This window comes from Mobula hypostoma, chromosome 19 (genome assembly GCF_963921235.1).
Source record: "Mobula hypostoma chromosome 19, sMobHyp1.1, whole genome shotgun sequence".
NCBI classification, from domain to species: Eukaryota; Metazoa; Chordata; class Chondrichthyes; order Myliobatiformes; family Myliobatidae; genus Mobula; species Mobula hypostoma.
In genome coordinates, this window is record NC_086115.1 from 61,017,895 (window position 1) to 61,040,089 (window position 22,195).

The 22,195-nt window shown below is 41.6% G+C and overlaps 1 protein-coding gene across 8 annotated transcripts in view; it reads left to right on the forward strand.

Annotated features, from left to right (window-relative positions):
- atrnl1b (attractin-like 1b) overlaps positions 1 to 22,195 on the forward strand; it is a 1,086,143-nt gene that overhangs the window by 468,698 nt on the left and 595,250 nt on the right. For all 8 annotated transcript variants that reach the window (XM_063072023.1, XM_063072026.1, XM_063072024.1 and 5 more), the window contains one exon: positions 14,917 to 14,995. In XM_063072023.1, coding sequence (XP_062928093.1) covers positions 14,917 to 14,995 — 79 coding nt within the window. The remainder of the gene's footprint in view (positions 1 to 14,916; positions 14,996 to 22,195) is intronic.

Sequence of the window (22,195 nt, forward strand, 5' to 3'; positions counted from 1 at the left end):
CTACATTGGAGCCTTTCCAGTTTACTTATTGGTCAAATTGGTCTTCTGACAATGCCATAGCCTCTGCCATTTACTCTGTCCTGATCCACCTGGAAAATGGTGCCTCATATGCCAGGATGCAGTTTAACAACTCCAGCTCTGTGTTTAATACAATCATCCCTCAGAACCTGCCCTTGTTGGGTCCCAGCACCTCTCTTTTAAACTGGATCTTGGACTTCTTGACAGAAAGACCACAGTCAGTATGTGTTGGCAGCAACATCTCAAGCTCCATCACGCTGAGCACCAGTGCCTCCCAGTTTCCATGCTCAGCTCATTGCTGTTCACGTTGCTGATCCATGACGGTACTACTAGATCCAGTAAGAACATAGAACATAGAAATCTACCCTTGTACAGTTCAAACCGAATCATCAAGTTTGCTGATGGCATAACAGTGGTTGGTCTCTTCAACAACAATGGCAAGACATTGTACAGAGAGGAGGTTGTGCAGTTTGTGGAATGGTGCAAACACAACAACTTGAGTCTCAACGTGGATAAGACTAAAGAGATGATTCAGGACATTAGGAAGATTCAGGCTGACCGCTCCTATATCACATAAATGGCTCCTCGAAGAGACAGTTAGGATCACGAAGTTTTTGGGAGTGCACATAATGGATGATCTCACAGAGTCCTTCTGTATACACTCTTTTGTCAAGAAAGCACAACAGTGTCTTTCCTTCCCACACCCCCCCCCCCCAATTCTAACCATTTTCTTTAGCAGGAACACCATCGAGAGTGTCCTGATCAGCTGCATCACTGTCTGGTATGGGATTTACAAGGCATCTGAAAGCATGTCCCTACAAAGGATTGTAAAGACTGCTGAGAAGATCATCGGTGTCCCTCTTTCACCTATCTGAAATATTTATCAGGAGTACTGTGCACACAGGGACCTTAGTATTATATAAGGTTCCCTCCCATCTGTTCGATAATCTCTTTGACCCCCTACTATCAGGGAGGAGGTACGGTAACATTAGGGCAAGGACGGTTAGGGTAGAAAAAGAAGCTTCTCCCCCTCAGGCAGTGAGACTACTGAACTCCCTGCCACAGGGCAGGTCTCACCATGTACCGTATGAAGTGCCAGGAGTGATCTTCTGTTTGCTTTTTAACTTGTATCATAAATGTACAGGTATATTAAGAGCAAAAGGATTGTAAGGGATAAAATTGGTCTTCTTGAAGATCAGAGTGGTTGGCTATGTGCGGAACCAAAGGAAATGGGGGAGATCTTAAATAGGTTTTTTGTGTCTGTATTTACTAAGGAAACTGGCATGAAGTCTATGGAATTAAGGGAAACAAGTAGTGAGATCATGGAAACTGTACAGATCGAAAAGAAGGAGGTCCTTGCTGTCTTGAGGAAAATTAAAGTGGATAAATCCCCGGGACCTGACAGGGTGTTCCCTCGGACCTTGAAGGAGACTAGTGTTGAAATTGCAGGGGCCCTGGCTGAAATATTTAAAATGTCACTGTCTGCAGGTGAGGTGCCGGAGGATTGGAGAGTGGCTCATGTTATTCCGTTGTTTAAAAAAGGATCGAAAAGTAATCCGGGAAATTATAGGCCAGTAAGTTTAACGTCGGTAGTAGGTAAGTTATTGGAGGGAGTACTAAGAGACAGAATCCACAAGCATTTGGATAGACAGGGACTTATTAGGGAGAGTCAACATGGCTTTGTGCGTGGTAGGTCATGTTTGACCAATCTATTGGAGTTTTTCGAGGAGGTTACCAGGAAAGTGGATGAAGGGAAGGCAGTGGATATTGTCTACATGGACTTCAGTAAGGCCTTTGACAAGGTCCCGCATGGGAGGTTAGTTAGGAAAATTCAGTCGCTAGGTATACATGGAGAGGTGGTAAATTGGATTAGACATTGGCTCAATGGAAGAAGCCAAAGAGTGGTAGTAGAGAATTGCTTCTCTGAGTGGAGGCCTGTGACTAGTGGTGTGCCACAGGGATCAGTGCTGGGTCCATTGTTATTTGCCATCTATATCAATGATCTGGATGATAATGTGGTAAATTGGATCAGCAAGTTTGCTGATGATACAAAGATTGGAGGTGTAGTAGACAGTGAGGAAGGTTTTCAGAGCCTGCAGAGGGACTTGGACCATCTGGAACAATGGGCTGAAAAATGGCAGATGGAGTTTAATACTGACAAGTGTGAGGTATTGCACTTTGGAAGGACAAACCAAGGTAGAACATACAGGGTTAATGGTAAGGCACTGAGGAGTGCAGTGGAACAGAGGGACCTGGGAATACAGATACAAAATTCCCTAAAAGTGGCGTCACAGGTAGATAGGGTCGTAAAGAGAGCTTTTGGTACATTGGCCTCTATTAATCAAAGTATTGAGTATAAGAGCTGGAATGTTATGATGAAGTTGTATAAGGCATTGGTGAGGCCGAATCTGGAGTATTGTGTTCAGTTTTGGTCACCAAATTACAGGAAGGATATAAATAAGGTTGAAAGAGTGCAGAGAAGGTTTACAAGGGTGTTGCCGGGACTTGAGAAACTCAGTTACAGAGAAAGGTTGAATAGGTTGGGACTTTATTCCCTGGAGCGTAGAAGAATGAGGGGAGATTTGATAGAGGTATATGAAATTATGATGGGTATAGATAGAGTGAATGCAAGTAGGCTTTTTCCACTGAGGAAAGGGGAGAAAAAAACCAGAGGACATGGGTTAAGGGTGAGGGGGGAAAAGTTTAAAGGGAACATTAGTGGGGGCTTCTTCACACAGAGAGTGGTGGGAGTATGGAATGAGCTGCCAGACGAGGTGGTAAATGTGGGTTCTTTTTTAACATTTAAGAATATATTGGACAGATACATGGATGGGAGGTGTATGGAGGGATATGGTCCGTGTGCAGGTCAGTGGGACTAGGCAGAAAATGGTTCGGCACAGCCAAGAAGGGCCAAAAGGCTTGTTTCTGTGCTGTAGTTTCTATGGTTTCTATGGTTACTTATGCTAAGTGTCTATCTTCCGGAATATAGAATCATAGAACACTACAGCACAGAAAAACAGTCCATTCGGCCCTTCTAGTCTGTGCCAAAACTTTATTCTGCTAGTCCCATTGACCTGCATCCAGTCCATAACCCTCCAGACCGCTCCCATCCATGTACCTATCCAATTTGCTCTTAAAACATAAGAGTGAGCCCGCATTTACCACGTCAGATGGCAGCTGGTTGCACACATCCACCACTCTCTGAGTGAAGAAGTTCCCTCTAATGTTCCCCCTAAATCTTTCCCCTTTCACCCTAAAGACATGTCCTCTCATGTTCATCTCTCCTAATCTAAGTGGAAAGAGCCTACTCGCATTTACTGTGTATATACCCCTCATTATTCTGTAAACCTCTATCAAATCTCCCCTCATTCTTCTACGCTCCAAGGAATAAAGTCCTAACCTGTTCAGTCTTTCCCTGTAACTCAACTCTTGAAGACCCAGCTTCGTCCTAGTAAATCTTCTCTGCACACTTTCAATCTTACTGATATCCTTCCTATAGTTAGGTGACTAGAACTGCACACAATATTCTAAATTTGGCCTCACCAATATCTTATTCAACCTCGCAATAACATCCCAACTCCTATACTCTATACTTTGATTTATGAATGCCAGGATGCCAAAAGCCTTCTTTACCACCCTGTCCACCTGTGACACCACTTTCAGGGAATTATGTATCTGAACTCCCAGATCCCTTTGTTCCTTCACACTCCTCAGTGCCCTACCATTTACTGTGTATGTCCTACCTTGACTTGTCCTTCCAAAATGCAACACCTCACGTTTGTCTGCATTAAATTCCATCTGCCATTTTCTAGCTCATTTTCCCAGCTGGTCCAGATCCCTCTGCAAGCTTTGAAAGCCTTCCTTGCCGTCCACAACGCCTCCAATCTCAGTGTCATTGGCAAACTTGCTGATCCAATTTTCCACATTTTCATGTAGATCATTGATATAGACAACAAACAACGATGGTCCCAGCACAGATCCCTGAGGCACATCACTAGTCACAGGCCTCCAGTCGGAGAAACACTCTTTGTCTTCTCCCACACAGCCAATTTCAAATCTAGTTTACAACCTCTCCAAGGATACCTAGTGTCTGAACCTTCTGAACTAATCTCCCATGTGGGACTTTGTCAAAGGCCATACTAAAGTCCATGTGGACAACATCCACAGCCTTTCCCTCATCTACTTTCTTTGTAACCTCCTTAAAAAACTCTACAAGATTCGTTAAACACTATCTACCACGCACAAAGCCATGCTGACTATCCTTAACCAGCCCTTGGCTGTCCAAATACTTGTATATCCGATCTCTCAGAACACCTTCCAATAATATACCTACTACTGATGTTAGGCTCACTGGTCTGTAATTGCCTGGTTTACTTTTAGAGCCTTTTTTAAACAACGGAAGAACATGTTCTCCGGCACTGCACCGGTGGCTGAGGATGTTTTAAATATTCCTGCCAGGGCCCCTGCAATTTCTACACTAGTCTCTCTCAATGAACAAAGAAATATCCTGTCAGGCCTGGGGGATTTATCTAACTTTATTCGCTGTAAGTCAGCAAGCACCTCCTTCTCTTTAATCTCTATATGTTCCATGACGCTACTGCTTGTTTCCCTTCCTTCCATATACACTCTGCCAGTTTCCTGAGTAAATACTGATGAAAAAACAAACTGTTTAAGATCTCCCCCATCTCCTGAGACTCCACACATAGACAACCACTCTGATCTTCTAGGGGACCAATTTTGTCCCTTACTATCCTTTTAATATACTTGTACAGCACCATCAAGAATGCCTACCGTGCTATTCCACGCCCTCACTTCGGGAAGTCTGATCACCCAGCTGTACTTCTACTCCCTGAGTATAGGCAGAGACTGAAGACTGCAGCACCAGTAGTGAGGACCAAGACGGTATGGACAAGGGAAGCACAGGAACGCTTACAGGACTGCTTTGAGTCGGTAAACTGGACTGCATTCAAGGATTCATCTTTGAATCTGGATGAGTATGCTGCAGTTGTTACCGACTTCATTAAAATCTGTGTGGATGAGTGTGTGCACACAAAGACTTACTGTACATTCCCAATCCAGAAGCCATGGATGAACCAGGAGTTATGTCGTCTGCTGAAGGCTAGATCTGTGGCATTCAAGTCTGGCAACCCAGGTCTGTACCAGAAAAACAGCTATGATTTACGGAGGGCTATTTCAAGGGCGAAGAAACAAATATGAACAAGGTTGGAGGTGACATCGGATGTACGGCAACTCTGGCAGGGTTTGCAAGACATTGCTTCCCACAAAGCATGTATGGCAACAATCTTCACTACCAGATGAACTCAAAGCGTTCTATGCCCATTTTGAAAGGGAGAATATAACTACAGCAGTGAAAATCCCTGCTGCACCTGATGACACTGTGATCTGTGTCTCAGAGGCTGTCTTTGAAGAGGGTGAACCCTCACAATGCGGAAGGTACTGATGGAGTACCTGGTAAGGCTCTGAAAACCTGTGCCAACCAACTGATTGGAATATTCAAGGACATTTTCAACCTCTCACTGCTACAGGTAGAAGTTCCCACTTGCTTCAAAAGGGCAACAATTATACCAGTGCCTAAGAAGAATAATGTGAGCAGCCTTAATGACTATTGCCTGGTGGCACTCACATCTACAGTGATGAAATGCTTTGAGAGGTTGGTCATGGCTAGACTGAACTCTTGCCTCAGCAAGGACCTGACCCCATTGCAATTGGCCTATTGCCACAATAGGTCAAAGGCAGATGCAATCTCAATGACTCACCACAAGGTTTAATACCACCTGTAAAATACAAACACCTATGTCAGGGTGTTGTTCATCGACTATAACTCAGGATTTCATACCATCATTCCCACAGCCCTGATTGAGAAGTTACAGAACCTGGGCCTCTATACCTCCCTCTGCAATTGCGTCCTCACATTCCTAACAGGAAGACCAGAATCTGTGCGGATTGCTGGTAACGTCTCCTCCTCACTAACAATCATCACTGGTGTACCCCAGGGATGTGTGCATATCCCACTGCTCTACTCTCTCTATACCGATGACTGTGTGGCTACTCACAGATAAAATGTCTTCTGTAAATTTGCTGATGATACAATCAGTTTTGGTAAAATCTCAGATGGTGACAGGAGGAAGATGTACCAACTAGTGGAGTGGTGTTGCAGCAACAACCTGGCACTCAACGTCAGTAAGATGAAAGAGTTGATTGTGAACTTCAGGAAGGGCAAGACGAAGGAACACACGCCAATCCTCATAGAGGGATCAGAAGTGAAGAGAGTGAGCAGCTTCAAGTTCCTGGGTGTCAAGATCTCTGAGGATCTAACCTGGTCCCAACATATCGACGTGGTTATAAAGAAGGCAAGACAGCTACTATATTAGGAGTTTGAAGAGATTTGGCATGTCAACAAATACACTCAAAAACTTCTATAGATGTACCATGGAGAGCATTCTGACAAGCTGCATCACTGTCTGGTATGAGGGGGGGAGGGGGCTACTGCACAGAAGCTGTAGAGGGTTGTAAATCTAGTCAGCTCCATCTTGGGTACTAGCCCACAAAGTACCCAGGTTATTTTCAGGGAGCAGCATCTCAGAAAGGCAGTGCCTATTATTAAGGACCTCCAGCACCCAGGACATGCCCTTTTCTCACTGTTATCATCAGGCAGGAGATACAGAAGCCTGAAGGCACACACTCAGCGATTCAGGAACAGCTTCTTCCCCTCTGCCATCCGATTCCTAAATGGTCATTCAACCCTTGAACACTAACTCACTTCTTAATATACAGGTTTCCCCCACCATCTGAAGGTAGAGCGTTCCTATGAAATGGTTCGTAAGCCGGAATGTTGTAAAGCGAAGAAGCAATTACCATTTATTTATATGGGAAAAATCTGTGAGCATTCGCAGACCCAAAAATTAACCTACCAAATCATGCCAAATAACACATAAAACCTAAAATAACAGTAACATATAGTAAAAGCAGGAATGATATGATAAATACACAGCCTATATAAAGTAGAAATACTTTTCTGCAATCATTGCTGCACTGTTCTCTGTAGTGAAAATCTTGCACAAGCGCTCTCGGCAGAAACACTCTCTCCAGTAACCTTTAAGATACGAAGCTGCCAAATCATACCAAATAACGCATAAAAATACACAGCCTATATAAAGTAGAAATAATGTATGTACAGTGTAGTATCACTTACTGGAATTGGGAAGACAGCGCCGAGCACACTAATGATGGTGTGTTAGGCTGAGTCGTCGGAGGTTGGGGTGGTGCAGTGGCCCCCACCCTCCAGGCCGCTGACCGGTACCGATCCGCGAAGCATGCAGTGGTACAGCAGTAGCTGGGATGCACCCAACACATTTTTAAGAAAAAAGCCGAAATTACGAGGTAATTAATTAGGTGCCGCCGAGCGCATAAATGTCGGGCCAGATCAGACGCGACGCAATCGGCAATCAGCTCTGATCTGGGCCAACATTTACATGCTGGGCAGCAACTAAATAATTAGCGGCCCAGGGTTTGGGGTGGTGGGACACTGGGGTGTCATCTCATCGTTGATCAGGGCAGGCAGGTCATCTTCTCCTATGTCTGCCTGCCTCGATGTCGAAGGTCGAGGTTCGTCGTCTGCTGTGGCTGATGTGGAAGGCTTGAAAAACGACAGTATGCTTGACTGCTTATACTGTTCTTTGTAAGCACTCAAACCATCCTGCAAATATACCCTAAACGGACGTACCCTTTCAAAATTAAATTTGTACTTTTCTGCAATCATTGTTGTCAATTGCAGCGAAAATCTCACGCAGTTGCTTCACATTCAGTTTCTGGACGACTTCACTTTTGGTCCGTTCTCTACTGCATTCGGTTTCAATTGTTATTCTTTCCTCTTCCAATTGCATCAGTTCTTCATCTATCAGTTCTTGGTCATGGGATACCAAAACCTCTTCAACATCATCTTCGTCATTTTCCACAAGCCAAACTCACTTTGTCCTTACTTTGTTTGCCACGATCAAAACGCTTAATTGTGTCTAGTTTTACGCTAAGTGTAACACCCTTACGAGCTCTTTTAGGCTTTTCTGATACCTTAGAACTCATCTTGCTAATGGCTGCTCACAGGCACGTGTTTAAGCAATACCGGCTAGAATGCAGTTCCAGGGGAGGAGCTTGGCTGCTCGAGGCGTGCACTGCCTTTTTCCGTAACAGTTAAAACACCTTCTGTTAGCGAAAACAGGTAACCCATGTAGGTCTTTCGTAAAGCGAACGTTCGAAAAGTGGGGGACACTTGTATATTATTTTTGTTTTTTTAACACAATTTTTAATCTATTCAATGTACATATATTGTAATTGATTGATTATCTATTTATTTATTTATTATTTTCTTTCTTCTTCTATATTATGTATTGCATTAAACTGCTGTCGCCCAGTTAACAAATTTTACGACACATGCTGGTGATAATAAATAAACAAACAAGCCCCAGGTCACCTTTGTGGACCGAATCGCATTGCTCTGCAAAGCTGTTACCGCAGATGCATTGGGTTCTCCAGGGTAGAGGAGGCTCTCTGTGAGCACTGAGTGCAATAATTTACATTGAAGAATTGCAGTGGAATTGTTATTGCCGAATATAGAAGGACTGTTTGGACTGTTTGGACTGTTTGTGTCCTGTAATCTGAGAAGGGATAAGCTGAACGGGCAGGTGTTGCATTTCCCATGATTGCACTGAGAGATTCTGAGAGAAATGATATGTGTCAGTATGCTCCAGATAGTTGCAGGAAGAACAGGAATATCAGCAGCAGAGGGTAACTTGCTTCTCGTAGTGGAATCTCAATAAATGTTCAAAGTAAATTTATTTAGCAAAGTATATATATGTTAACATATACTACTTCGGGATTCATTTTCTCACTGTGTTTATGGGAAAAATAGAAATATAATAGAATTTTAGAAAAAATAACTATTCATAAGAAAGACTGACCATCACTAATGGGCAATATGCAAAAAGAATTTAAATCGTGCAAATAGAAGTAATACTTACTGAGAATGTGAGTTGTACCGAGTCCTTGGAAGTGAGTTTGTAGATCATAAAAGGTGACCGAAATTATGAAAGTAGTTTGAAGAATGTGGAGGTTTCTCAACAGGAAGATGAGGATAAGGGGAAGCCTTCTTTTATCCTTCTTAGAGAAGAGGCAATCAGAGGAGATACAGTTGAGAGCCCTGAAAATCTTGGTAGAAGGAAAGCAATTGTTAAGAAATTTGAAAACATCTCCCAGGCACTGGAGTGGAGAATTCAATCATGAGAGATGGAGTGTGCAGAAGACGAGAGTGAAATCCCTCGCAGGGAGAAGAGGGTTAATCAAGGTAGGGGAGTTTGAAGATTTATAATAGATATCTATCACTACTCTGTTATAGCAGTTAGAAGAGGAACTGCATAAAATCAGAAACGTTTCTACTTATTTAACTTAGATACATTTAAGTTATCATAGTCAAAGCTATGACTTGGATGGTGTGGGTACAATTGAGAGGAATTGAAGAAGTTGTTGAATATATCAGTGAGTTCAGTCAGTTGAGGTGGTGGAAGGTGATTAAGGCCATGCTTTAGTGATGTACAAGTCTAAAAGGATTGGGCAATGCAGATAGACTCGTTCAGACCTAGAAATGAAGTCGCTGTGGGCTTGGGTTATCTCAGAAATAAATGGAAAGGGCAGAAAGTTGAGAATGAATAGAAACAAGATCAGACAGAATATGATTTGAAAGGTAAGAGCAGACTGAAAAATGGGTTTCACTGAATAGAGGGACAATATTTCTCCAGAGATGGTGCATGACTTACTGAGTGTTTCTGACATGTTGTATTTAGAATCCTAACATCTACAATTTTTTTTCCTCTGTTGATTTTGGAAGTTTATATGTGATTGGGCATCTTTGGCTGCATTCATAAAAAAAAGCTTCATGCTTTATTTTGCATTTCTATCTGACTGAGGTACCACTCGCCTCAGAATATCCACACACAAATAAACCTTCTCTGAAGATGCTTATGCTCTGTTGATAGATGGGATGATGTCAAGTAAAGTGTACGGTGTAATTCTATGAATAAAGTGAAACAGCATCTCTTTAAAACCAACAATCTAATTTGAAGAAAACATCTTTAGGCATTGGGTTAATGCATATTTAGAGAACTGCAGAAATTTGAATAAAACAAAATGCTAGAAATATACAACAGGCAAACTGGAGAGAGAAACATTTGATATTTCAATTTGATGACCTTTCATTAGAAAAATGGCAATCAAGGACAATTAGAAAAAAAGGAAAATTAGTTTTAAAAATAATATAGATTTGTGTAACTTCTATTCTTAATTTAAATGTTAATTGAAACATTAATTTAAAAAAAGTAACCTTATAGATTTACTTTCAGTGATCTCATTAAAATTAATGGTGTGTTGCTCATGAAGCAGCTAAAATGAAGCCAGAGTCAAAGTAAAAGCAAAGGAGAGGGCATACAAGGAAGCGAAAGCTAGTGGGAAGATAGAGAATTGGGAAGTTTTAAAAACTTGCAGAAGGAAACTAAGGTCAGTAGGAAGGAAAAGGTGAATAATGAAAGGAAGCTTATGAATAATATCAAAGAAGATACTAAAAGCTTTTTTAAGTACAGTATATAAAAGGTAACAGAGAGTTGAGGGTATATATAGGACCAATAGAAAATGGCGCTGGAGATAGAGAGACACAGATGGCAGAGGAACTGAATGTGTATTTTGCATCAGTCTTCGCAGTGGAAGCAGTATACCAGACATTCAAGAGTGTCAGAGAGGTGAAGTATGTGCGGTGAAAATTATGACTGAGATGGTGCTCAGGAAGCTTAATGGTCTGAGGGTGGATAAATCTCCTGGACCTGATGGAATGCCCCCTCAGATTCTGAAGGAAGTAGCTGGACATGGAGGCATTAGCAATGATCTTCCAAGAATCGATAGTCTATTCTGTGCTGTATCTCAATAAAAAATAATTTGGCCTTGCACGTGGTACCTAGTAAGTGGCTAATTTGTTAAGCCCCTAGCTGTAATATGAATAATACTGGACACATGGTTGCTTAAACACTTTGAGAGCTAATGTTTCAGAATTCCATTATGCAGTATATGAGCACTGCAGCTATGAATGAGAAGCTAACCATTGACGTTATCCAATCTTTTGTACAGAAAAGCAAAATACTCAAGTACATCTTGTGCAAAGTACATCTGCATATCATGACCTTGATTGCACATCTATTGCATTCATATAATGCTCATAATAATTAATTTTCTTCCCCCTTTCTGACTGCTTATTCATTGTATTTTTCACCCCCAAAAGCACACACATGAATTAATCAGTCTTTTTTATTGGTAAGCTATTCACTCAGATTTAGTGTAGATCTTTGTTTAATTTTCATCTTCATTATCAGATCCTTCATGGTCTGCACACATTTACAATTTTCTTTAGTAACTGGGCTAAAGGTCGGCTTCTGTGTTTGAGTGAATGTGGTCCCTGGCACATAGCTTGTCAACTCCCTGAATGTAATGAGAATGATATGAGTGCTTGGGTGCCTAACAGCTTTGAGGCCCAACACACCTCAAGTACAGCTGATAGGTGCAATTGGTCATTCCTTTTTTCTATAAGAAAGCTTGCCTTGCTTGTGCATTATATTTCAAATTGTATTCTATGCAGTTTTCTTAAATAATGCAAAGCAGTATTGGCTTTGAAATAATTTTGGTTTGTGATCACTGTTTTCCCACAATACCAATTACTGGAGAAAATAGTTCACAAAGGATTACTGCCTCATGCAGAAATGAATCTTTGCTTACCTGTAATCTCCTTATAATTTTGTAAGTAACTGACATTAAAAAGGATTATGGTTTTCAATATTATTGGCAATTTTATTATATTTCCAATTATAGCTGTTGCTTCAGGTAAATAGATAAAATGATAGATAAAATAAATCTTTACTGGGCCTAAATGTATTCCTGTAAAGATTAACAATGTCCGTATTTTTTATTTGAGGAACTCAGCAGGCCAGGCAGCATCTATGGAAAAAGGCACAGTTGACGTTTTGGGCCAAAACCCATTGGCAGGACTGGAGAAAAATAGCTGAGGAGTAGATTTGAAAGGTGGGGTGGGGGAGAGGGGGAGAGAGGGAGAGAGAAACACCAGGCAATAGGTGAAACTTGGAAGGGGAGGGGTGAGAGCACGATGGGTGGGGCAAGGAGATAACATGAGAGGGGGAAAGGAAGATGGGAAATTGTGAAGGGGGCGTAGCCACTGGGAGATCCTGCTTGTTCTGACGGATGGAATGTAGATACCTGGCAAAGCGGTCTCCCAATCTATGTCAGATCTCACCGATTTACAGCAGGCCACAGTGGGAATACTGAACACAGTATATGACCCCAACAGAGTCACAGGTGAAGTGTCTCCCAGTGACCACCTATTTTAATTCCACTTACCATTCCCATTCCAATATGTCCATCTATGTCGCCACTGTCATGATAAGGCCACTCTTAGGTTTAAGGAACAATATCTTGTATTCTGTTTGGGTAGCCTCCAACCTGATGGCATGAACTTCAATTTCTCAAACTTCCAGTAATGCCTCCCCCACCTTCACCATTTCCCATCCCCTTTTCCCCCTCTCATGTTATCTCCTTTCCCACCCCTCCCCCCTTTTTTTCTTTCTTCCATGACCTTCTGTCTCTTTCACCAATCAACTTCCTAGCTCTTTGCTTCAGCGTTCCCCTCCAAGTTTCACCTATTGCCTGGCGTTTCTCTCTCCCTTCCACCACCTTTCAAACCGGGTGCTCAGCTTTATTTCTCCAGTCCTGCCGAAGGATTTCGGCCCGAAACATGGACTGTGTTGCTTTCCATAGATGCTACCTGATCATCTGAGTTCTTCCAGCATTTTGTGTGTGTTGCTCAGATTTCCAACATCTGCAGATTTTCTCTTGTTTGTCCATATTTTTATTTCCATGTTTTAAGGAATATTTGGGGCGAAATGTCATTCATTCTAACAAATGTACTTCCTTATTTCAGCAAGGATTTTAGAGTTAATAGTGTTTCAATGAGGAGTGACCACATTGAAACCTACTGAATGTTGAAAGACCTTGAAAGAGTTGATGTGGAGCGATATTTCCTATGGTGGAAGAGTCTAAGACCAGAGGACACAGCCTCAGAATAGAGGGGCATCCTTTTAGAACGGAGATGAGGAAGAATTTCTTTAACCAGAGAGTGGTGAATTTGTGGAATTTGTTGAAAGAGGTGGCTGTGGAAGCCAAGTCTTTTGGTATATTTAAGGTCATTGATAGATTCTTGATTAGTCAGGGCATGAAGGGATAAGGGAGGAGGCAGGGGTTTGGGGCTGAGAGGGAAAATGGATCGGCCATATTGAATTGGCGGAGCCAACTACATGGGCCAGATGGCCTAATTCTGTTCCTATATCTTATGGTCTTATTTGAAAGCACTTTTGCCTCTGAGCCAGGAAAAGAATTCTAGTCCCACTGCAGAAAAGTGGGCACAAAAATCCAGTAGAGTACCGGGGTACTAAGGTAGTGTTGAAGTTACATCATTTATATGAAGAAAAATAAAACAATGTCCTGTCTCCTTGCTTAGGTGGATGAGGTAGAGCCTTTGATTCTTTTTTTAACTACAGGTCGACCTTCACTAATCCGGCACCATTGGGACCTGAGGAGTGCCGGATTAGTGAAAATGACGAATTACAGAAGGATCACATTAAGCATAATCAGTGCCGGATTACAGGTAGTCGAATTAGTGAAGGTCGACCTGTAATATTTTACTTGTGTGCTGGTCCCTACTAACTATGACTGAGGCAGATCATATGGCATTATATACAGTTCTGTCTTGGGACCAGACTATTTTCAAAGGTTTCAAAGGTACATTTAATGTCAGAGAAATGTATACGATATACATCTGGAAATGCTTTTTCTTCACAACCATCCACGAAAACAGAGGAGTGCCCTAAGGAATGAATGACAGTTAAATGTTAGAACCCCAAAGTCCCCCCCCAGCTTCCCTCCCTCCCCCACATAAGTGGCAGCAAGCAACAATCCCCCCCCCCACCGATAAAATAAAAGCATGGGCACCCGCCACCGAGCACTCAAGCGTGATCAAAGCAACAGCAAAAACACAGACTTGCAGTTACCCCAAAGACTACTTGTTCACCCAGTATACCACAGACATACCACAGACCTTTTCTCTCCCTAATAAGGGAGAAAGAGATGTCTCCGTTTTCACAGCGAGGAGGGAGATATAAAACTCACTGGTTTATGATGTCAAAAGCCCGTTGCATCGCCTTTTCCGAGCTCTGTACCCAAAGATCTTGGGTCTCTGGGCACACAGCCATTGATTTTCCGACTCCCCCAATGACACAGCTATCTCCTGCTTTGACACCGACCTGTGATCCGCCCGTCTCCAGAGCCACAAGATCTCGGTCCTCCGAGGCCAAGCCCTTGCCCTGCCGAATAATGGCCAGTTGTGAAACTCCGAGAACAGGTCCCATTCCCACAAAGAATCGTAGTCAGCGTGTAATTCCAGGTCCGTGTCTTCAAAAGAACCATGAAAGGGAAAAATAGAGATATTAAAGATGGAAATAGAGTTATTTTCAAAAATGCAAGCAAAGGAGTTGCTGTTAGACGCCATTAAGTCACCATTAGTTACCACTATTTGTTATTTGTAAGTTGATTTCCATATTTCCTGCACTATCACAGTGTTTACACTTCGAAAGTACTTTATTAGATGTTAAGCACTTTGGAATATCCTGCATGTTTGATAACAAGTACTGCATATATATCTCCAAGCCTTCATCTTTTTTAATATTCCTCTAACTTTTCCATGTTAATGAATTTATGACTCAATTTGTATTTTTTGTGCAGATGAACAAAGACCTTGACTTGTCTATCAATGCATCCAACAACTTCAATTTAAATGTCACATGGTCAATAGGATCAACAGGTGAGTTTTTCAAAAACTCTTTGATTTCTTGATTATCTGTTATATAGCAGGATCAAATGTGCCTTAATAGAATAACATTTAAGTCTACTAAGTCAATTTCCTCATTACTGTTCACATTTTTTAGAATGATTTTATAGAAAGCCAAGTATCAGAACAGCTGCTTGTGTATTTATGGCATGTACATGATCTTTGTCAAGCATCCAGATTAAACTATTGATTCTCTGGTTTAATATAAATGAGCTTCAAGGCCTAGGGTCACTTCAGTTTGTTTCCGTTCACTGTGTAATACTTTTTAAATAGGTAAACTAATTGAGAATATGGCTTTGTCTGCTCTGGATCGGTAGATGATTTAGATTTAAAAGGTTCGGGTACGTTTCTTATTTTGAAGAATGTTATTCAACCCTAGTTTGATGATAAGGTTCTCAAGAATATTCCCAGCAGTGAAAGGCTTGACGAATGGTGATATTTTATGTTTTGTACTTGGAGTTCCCAAGGATGTATCTGGAGTTCCCAGTGACTAAAGTTACCATTACGAGGGAGAAGGTTCTTGGGAAACTGAAAAGTCTGAAGGTAGGTAAGTCATCTGAACCAGACAGTGTAGACCCCAGGGTTCTAAGTGAAGTGGCTGCAGTGATTGTGGAGGCAAAAAGATCAACGGCCAGTCTGGGCATTGGAAGTTTTGAGAGGAGGGGACTTCAATCAGGTCCACTGCCCGAGTACAAAAGGCAGTAGTGAGTCTGTAGAGTGAAAAGAGCTTTGACCAGTGACCAATCGATGTTTGTGATTGATTAGCAAGAGCACATTAAAGGAAGGCAGGAACAAGCGCAGGAGCTATCGACGGAGTGGATGGAGTCAGAGTGGTGATCTTGAGGCTTTAGCTCTTTGAGGTTTCTGTAAAGAGAAGCTTTGGTCAGACTCAAGCCATATGGTGGAAGTTCTAGGTGTCAGGGTTATGAAGTGTGTGAAGTTACCATAACTAGAGAGAAGATTCTTGGGAAACTGAATGGTCTGAAGGTAGATAAGTCACCTGGATCAGGTGGTGTACACCCCAGCGTTCTGAAAGAGGTGGCTGAAGAGATTGTGGAAACATTAGTAATTATCTTACAAGAATCACTAGATTCTGGAATGGTTCTGGAAGACTGGAAAATTACAAATGTCTCTCCACTCTTCAAGAAGGGAGAGAGGCAGAAGAAAGGAAACTCTAGACCTATTAGTCTGACCTCAGTGGTTGGGAAGATATTGGAGTCAATTATTAAGGATGAAGTCTCAGTGTTCTTGGAGGCACATATTAAAGTAGGCTGAGATCAGCATGGTTTCCTCAGGGGAAACTCTTGCTTGACAAATAAGTTAGAATTCTTTGAAGAAGTAACAAGCAGTCTAATGAATCCAAGATTTATTGGCTTGTCATATGAAGAGCCTTTGATGGCTCTGGGCTTGTGTTCACTGGAATTCAGAAGAATGAGGGATAACCTCATTAAAATCAGTTGAATGGTGAAAGGCCTTGATAAAGTGGCAGTTGAGAGGATGTTTGCTATGATGGGAGAGTCTAAGACCTGAGGATACAGCGTCAAAATAGAGGGGCATCCTATTGGAACAGAGATGAGAAACAATTTCTTTAGCCAGAGGCTGGTGAATTTGTGGAATTCTTTGCCACAGGCAAATCTTTATGCATATTTAAGGTAGAGATTGATAGATTCTTGATTGGGATACGCAGAGAAGGCAGGAGGTTCAGGCCGAGAGGAAAATTGGATCTGCCATAATGAAATGGTGGAGCGGACTCGATGGGTCAAATTCAGCTCCTATATTTTATGATCTTATGACCTTATTAACGATGATCTTTCAAGAATCACTTGATTCTGGAATTGTTCCAGATGACTGGAAAAAGACAAGTGTCACTCCACTTTTCAAGAAGGGAGAGAGGCCGAAGGAAGGAAATTATAAGCCTCACACATCAAAGTTGCTGGTGAACGCAACAGGCCAGGCAGCATCTCTAGGAAGAGGTACAGTCGACGTTTCAGGCTGAGACCCTTCGTTGGCCCGAAACGTCGACTGTACCTCTTCCTAAAGATGCGGCCTGGCCTGCTGCGTTCACCAGCAACTTTGACGTGTGTTGCTTGAATTTCCAGCATCTGCAGAATTCCTCGTGTTTACGTTTTTAAATTATAAGCCTATTAGTCTGACCTCAGTGGTTGGAAAGATGTCAGAGTCCATTGTTAAGGACGTGGTTTGGGGGTACTTGGAGGCGCGTGATAAAATAAGTCACAGTCAGCATGGTTTTGCTCAAGGAAAAATCTAGCCTTACCAATCTGTTAGAATTCTTTGAAGAAATAACAAGTACAATAGACCAAGGAGAATAGGTTTATTGTTGTGTACTTGGATTTTCAGAAGGCCTTTGACAAGGAGCCACACAAGAGACTGCTTAACGAGCTAAGAGCCCATGATATTACATGGATAAGGCAGTGGCTGATTGGCAGGAGGCCAAGAGTGGGAATAAAGAGAGCCTTTTCTAGTTAGCTGCCAGTGACCAGTGGTGTTCCATAGGGGTTTGTGTTTGGACAGATTCTTTTTACGTTATATGTTAGTGATTTGGATGATGGAATTAATGGGTTTGTTGCAAAGTTTGCAGACAATATGAAGATAACTGGAGGGGCAGATTGTTTTGAAGAATTAGGCTACAGAAGGACTTAGACAAATTAGGAGAATGGGCAAAGTGGCAGATGGATGGATGTGTATGGTTATACACTTCGACAGAAGAAAAGAAAGGGTGACTATTTTCTAAATGGGGAAGAAATACAAAAAAAATCTGATTCTCAAAGTGACTTGGGATTCCTTATACAGGAATCTCTAAAGGTTAATTTGCAGGTTGAGTCTGTGGTGAGGAGGGCAAATGCAATGTTGGCATTCATTTCAGGAGGACTAGAATGTAAAAGCAAGGATGAAATGTTGAAACTTTATTGAGCACTGGTTAGATCTCTCTTGGAGTATGGAGAGCAGTTTTGTTCCCTTCTCTTAAAACTGGAGAGGGTTCAAAGGAGGTTTTACAAAATGATTCCAGTATTGAGCAACTTGTTGTATGAAGTATGCTTGATAGTTTTGCCCCTGTATTTGCTGGAATTCATAAGCATGAGAAGTGACCTAATTGAATTCTATCAAATGGTGAAAGGCCTTGTTAGATGTGGAGAGGATGTTTCCTCTGGTTGGGGTGTCTAAATCCAGAGGACACAGCCTTTGAATAAAGGTGTGTTTTTTTCGAATGGAGACGAGGAGGAATTTCTTTAGCCAGAGAGCTGTGAATCCGTGGAATTCATTGCCAGAGGCAGCTGTGGAGGCCAAGTCTTTATGAAGGCAGTGTTGATATTCATTGGCCAGAACATGAAAGGATACGGGGAGAAGGCAGAAGATTGTGGCTGAGGGGAAAAATGTGTCAGCCATGATGAAATGGTGGAGGAGACTCGATGGGCAAAGTCTCATTGAAACCTATGAGGTACTGAAAGGCCAGGTCAGAGTGTATGTAGAAAAGCTGCTTCCATTGATAGAAGAATCTGTGATCTGAGGGCACAGTTTCAGAATATAGAGAGCCCCTTTAATGCTGAGTCTGTGAATCTGGTGAATCTGTGGAATTCATTATTATAAGCGGCTATGGAAGTTGTGTCATTGGGTGTATTTAGATTAGATTAGATTCAACTTTATTGTCATTGTGCCGAGTACAGATACAAAGCCAATGAAATGCAGTTAGCATCTGACCAGAAATGCTAAGAATAGTGTTATTTACAAAATAACTGCGAATAAAAAGTAAGTGCTACAGCACACAAATATAAAAGTACTGAGACAGTACAATATGGGTGCAATACTGCTTAGCGCTGTGATGTGAGGTTCAGCAGGGTCACAGCCTCAGGGAAGAAGCTCTTCCTGTGCCTGCTGGTGCGGGAGCAGAGGCTCCTGTAGCGCCTACCGGATGGGAGGAGAATAAAAAGTCCATGGTTAGGGTGAGGTGCATCCTTGATAATGCTTTTCACCCTGCCCAGGCAGCGTTTATGGTAGATGTTCTCAATGGTGGGCAATTGGGTACCGATAATCCGCTGGGCAGTTTTCACCACACGCTGGAGTGTTTTGTGGTCCGATACGGGACAATTGCCATACCACACTGAGATGCAGTTGGTGAGTATGCTCTCAATGGTACAGAGGTAAAAATCCGTCAGTATCCTGGGACAGAGGTGAGCTTTCTTGATGCTCCGCAGGAAATAAAGGCGCTGTTGTGCCTTTTTGATCAGGATGGAGGGGTTCAGGGACCAGGTGAGATCCTCAGAAATGTGGACACCAAAGAATTCAAAGCTTGATACACGCTCCACTATAGCTCCGTTGATGTAGATTGGAACGTGAGTGTGGCGCCTAGCATGCCTGAAGTCCACAATGATCTCCTTGGTCTTCTGGGTGTTGAGGGCCAGGTTGTTGTTGGCACACCACACGGCCAGGTGCTGGACCTCATCCCTGTAGGACGTCTCGTCATCTCCTCTGATCAGGCCAACCACCGTGGTGTCATCTGCGAACTTGATTATGGAGTTAGAACCATGTACAGGAATGCAGTCATAGGTGAAAAGGGAGTACAGAAGAGGGCTCTGCACACAGCCTTGAGGCACGCCAGTGTTTAAGGTAGAGATTGATTGAATATTTAGAATGGAGCTTCAGATTGATTATAGTTCTGCTCACCACTTTACAGGACCAATGATGATTGCAAAGCATTTGATACACATGACATTTGATAATGTTGCCAGAAAGAAACAGAGGTATAATAAAAGATTGAAAAGGTTGGGGCTGTTTACTTTGGAACAGAAGAGATATAAAAATTGAAGTGTCTATATAGAGTAAGTAAAAAGAACCTGTGGAGGGATCAAAAACTTATGGATGTAGATTCAAAGTAATTGCTAGAATATTGAAAAGACAGGATGAGGAAAAAAATTTTTGTTATTGGGAGCAAAACGTTTAATTTAGAACATACTTGATCTCCAATGCTGGAAGTTTGAGTTAGGCTCTGCAGCTCTTCCTCATAAAACAACAACACAAGTCAAATGACTGACTTTGCTGTAACTCTTTTGTGATTATATGTGTGAGTGGGAAGTGAACCTTTAATCCTTGCCCTGAAAAAATAAGTGTTCAGTATTCCCTCTTGACATTATCCAGCTTGGCAAACTAGTCACCAACTCATTATAATCCATTAACTTATTTGTGGATACTACTCTGGGCTTCAACCATTTATTCATCTGTTATTGTTTTGTAGCTATCTTCCTATAGATGCTGCCTGGTCTGCTGCGTTCACCAGCAACTATTATGTGAACTACATTTGGAAACTTGGTTAGCTTTGACCAAAGAATGAACTGGCTTTACTGCTCTTGATCTCTTAGCTATATTGCCATGCCATTGGCTGCTCTCACCCTCTGAGCTGCCTCGCTTCCAAATGCTTTGGGTCTTCATGATCTGACTTGTGAAGCATACAGTGATCTCAGTAATGGTAGTCATGGTTTAAAAACTGCCATAAATGGCCACAAATGAATTGTGACCCAGGGAATGTTTGGCCACACAGCTTCTTATTTCCTTTAAGTTGGCATGGTATGGCACAAGTGGCATAGTAGTGTTGTGTATAGCAGAATGCCGTACAATACCAGCGACCCGCTGCTGCCCGTAAGGAGTTTGTACATTCTCCCCTTGACCACGTGGATTTCCTCTGGGCATTCCAGTTTCTACTCACAGTCCAAAAATGGACCAGTTGGTCAGTTAATTGGTTATTGTAAAATTGCCCTCTGATAAAGCTGCAGTTAAATCTGGGGTCGCTAGGTGGTATGACTCAAAGGGCCTCTTCTGTGCAGTATCTAAATAAATAAATAAAATGTCCATCTGAAAACTGAACCTTGAAGTTGCACAGTCAATGTTTATACACAGTAAACAAAACACGATTAAGACAGTCTCATTGTGAGAGTTTTTCTTTGTTTAACACGAAAGGTATTTGGTATTTTTGACAAAAAGTCCATTAAATTTTGCACAGCGTACAATATATGCCAGATGGGTTGATAAAGATAATTAAGAGACTCCACCAAGCATACTGATACTAGGGACAGCTGTATTTAAGTTGGGGTAGAAACCTGCAAGTACTTGAAAATATTGTAAATATGGGTTCCAGTTTATAAACGGAATGCAAATTGAGCATAAGTGACTGTGAAGTGACCAAATGAGCAACAAGATTTGTGCATTGTCACACTTTATACCACCACCACAAAGAAATTTGTTCTCCCACAGGGTGGTGTATCTCTTGAATTTTCTGTTGTAACAAGTGGTGCAAGCTGTGATATTAGACCTATTTAAAATGGAGTTGTGTAAATATTTGATAAATTGAGGAAGAGAGGGATTTGGAGAAATGGCAAAGAGGCAGAGTAAAGGCAAGCGTAGATCAGCCATAATCATATTAAGCGACAGGGCAGACTTGAAAGGAGTGATGGCCTACTCGTTTCAATATTCTGTATGTTCACTGGCAGCTTGAACAAAATTTCTTTATAAAAGTAAAATGGAACTTATTTCAAATATTGAATATTCTGGTGCAATCTGCAGCTAATGGTGAAAGGATATTTGGAATTAATTATATTAATCAAATTTATCGTTAGAACTGTCTCAACCATCACCCGTGTGGGAAAAGATGGGTGTCCTTTTAAATCAGACGATATATTGATGTACTTGAGTTCAAGGTTTTGAACAATTGAAAGCATTCTTGAAATTATGGATAATTATATTTTATGTGCATAACCCAATTAAATGCATTGCTTTGCATTTCAGTTCAATTTAATTGTTTTTCAAACAAGGCAGTATTAACATTTCTGAGACTTAATAAAAAGAAGTTGTTTCAACCCAGCTAAGAGCTTTCTCAAATAGCTATTAATTATTAGTTATTTTACATTCATGTATAAAATCTTGTATTAAAAGTTAATATTAAGTTGGAAGTTGTCTGATAATTTTACTTTCATTGATGGTTCTTGAGGGCCAAGTAAATGTATATAGATTTTTTTAAAAAATCGTAATTTATCAATATTTGGTTATCGTGCTTTTACCAGGACTGCTGCCTTTGGAATTGTGGTATATTGACATATAGATAGCAATATTCATGTGGCGTCTACCATGATGTGAGGCTATGAAACCCTTGAACCCTACGTATGTAAC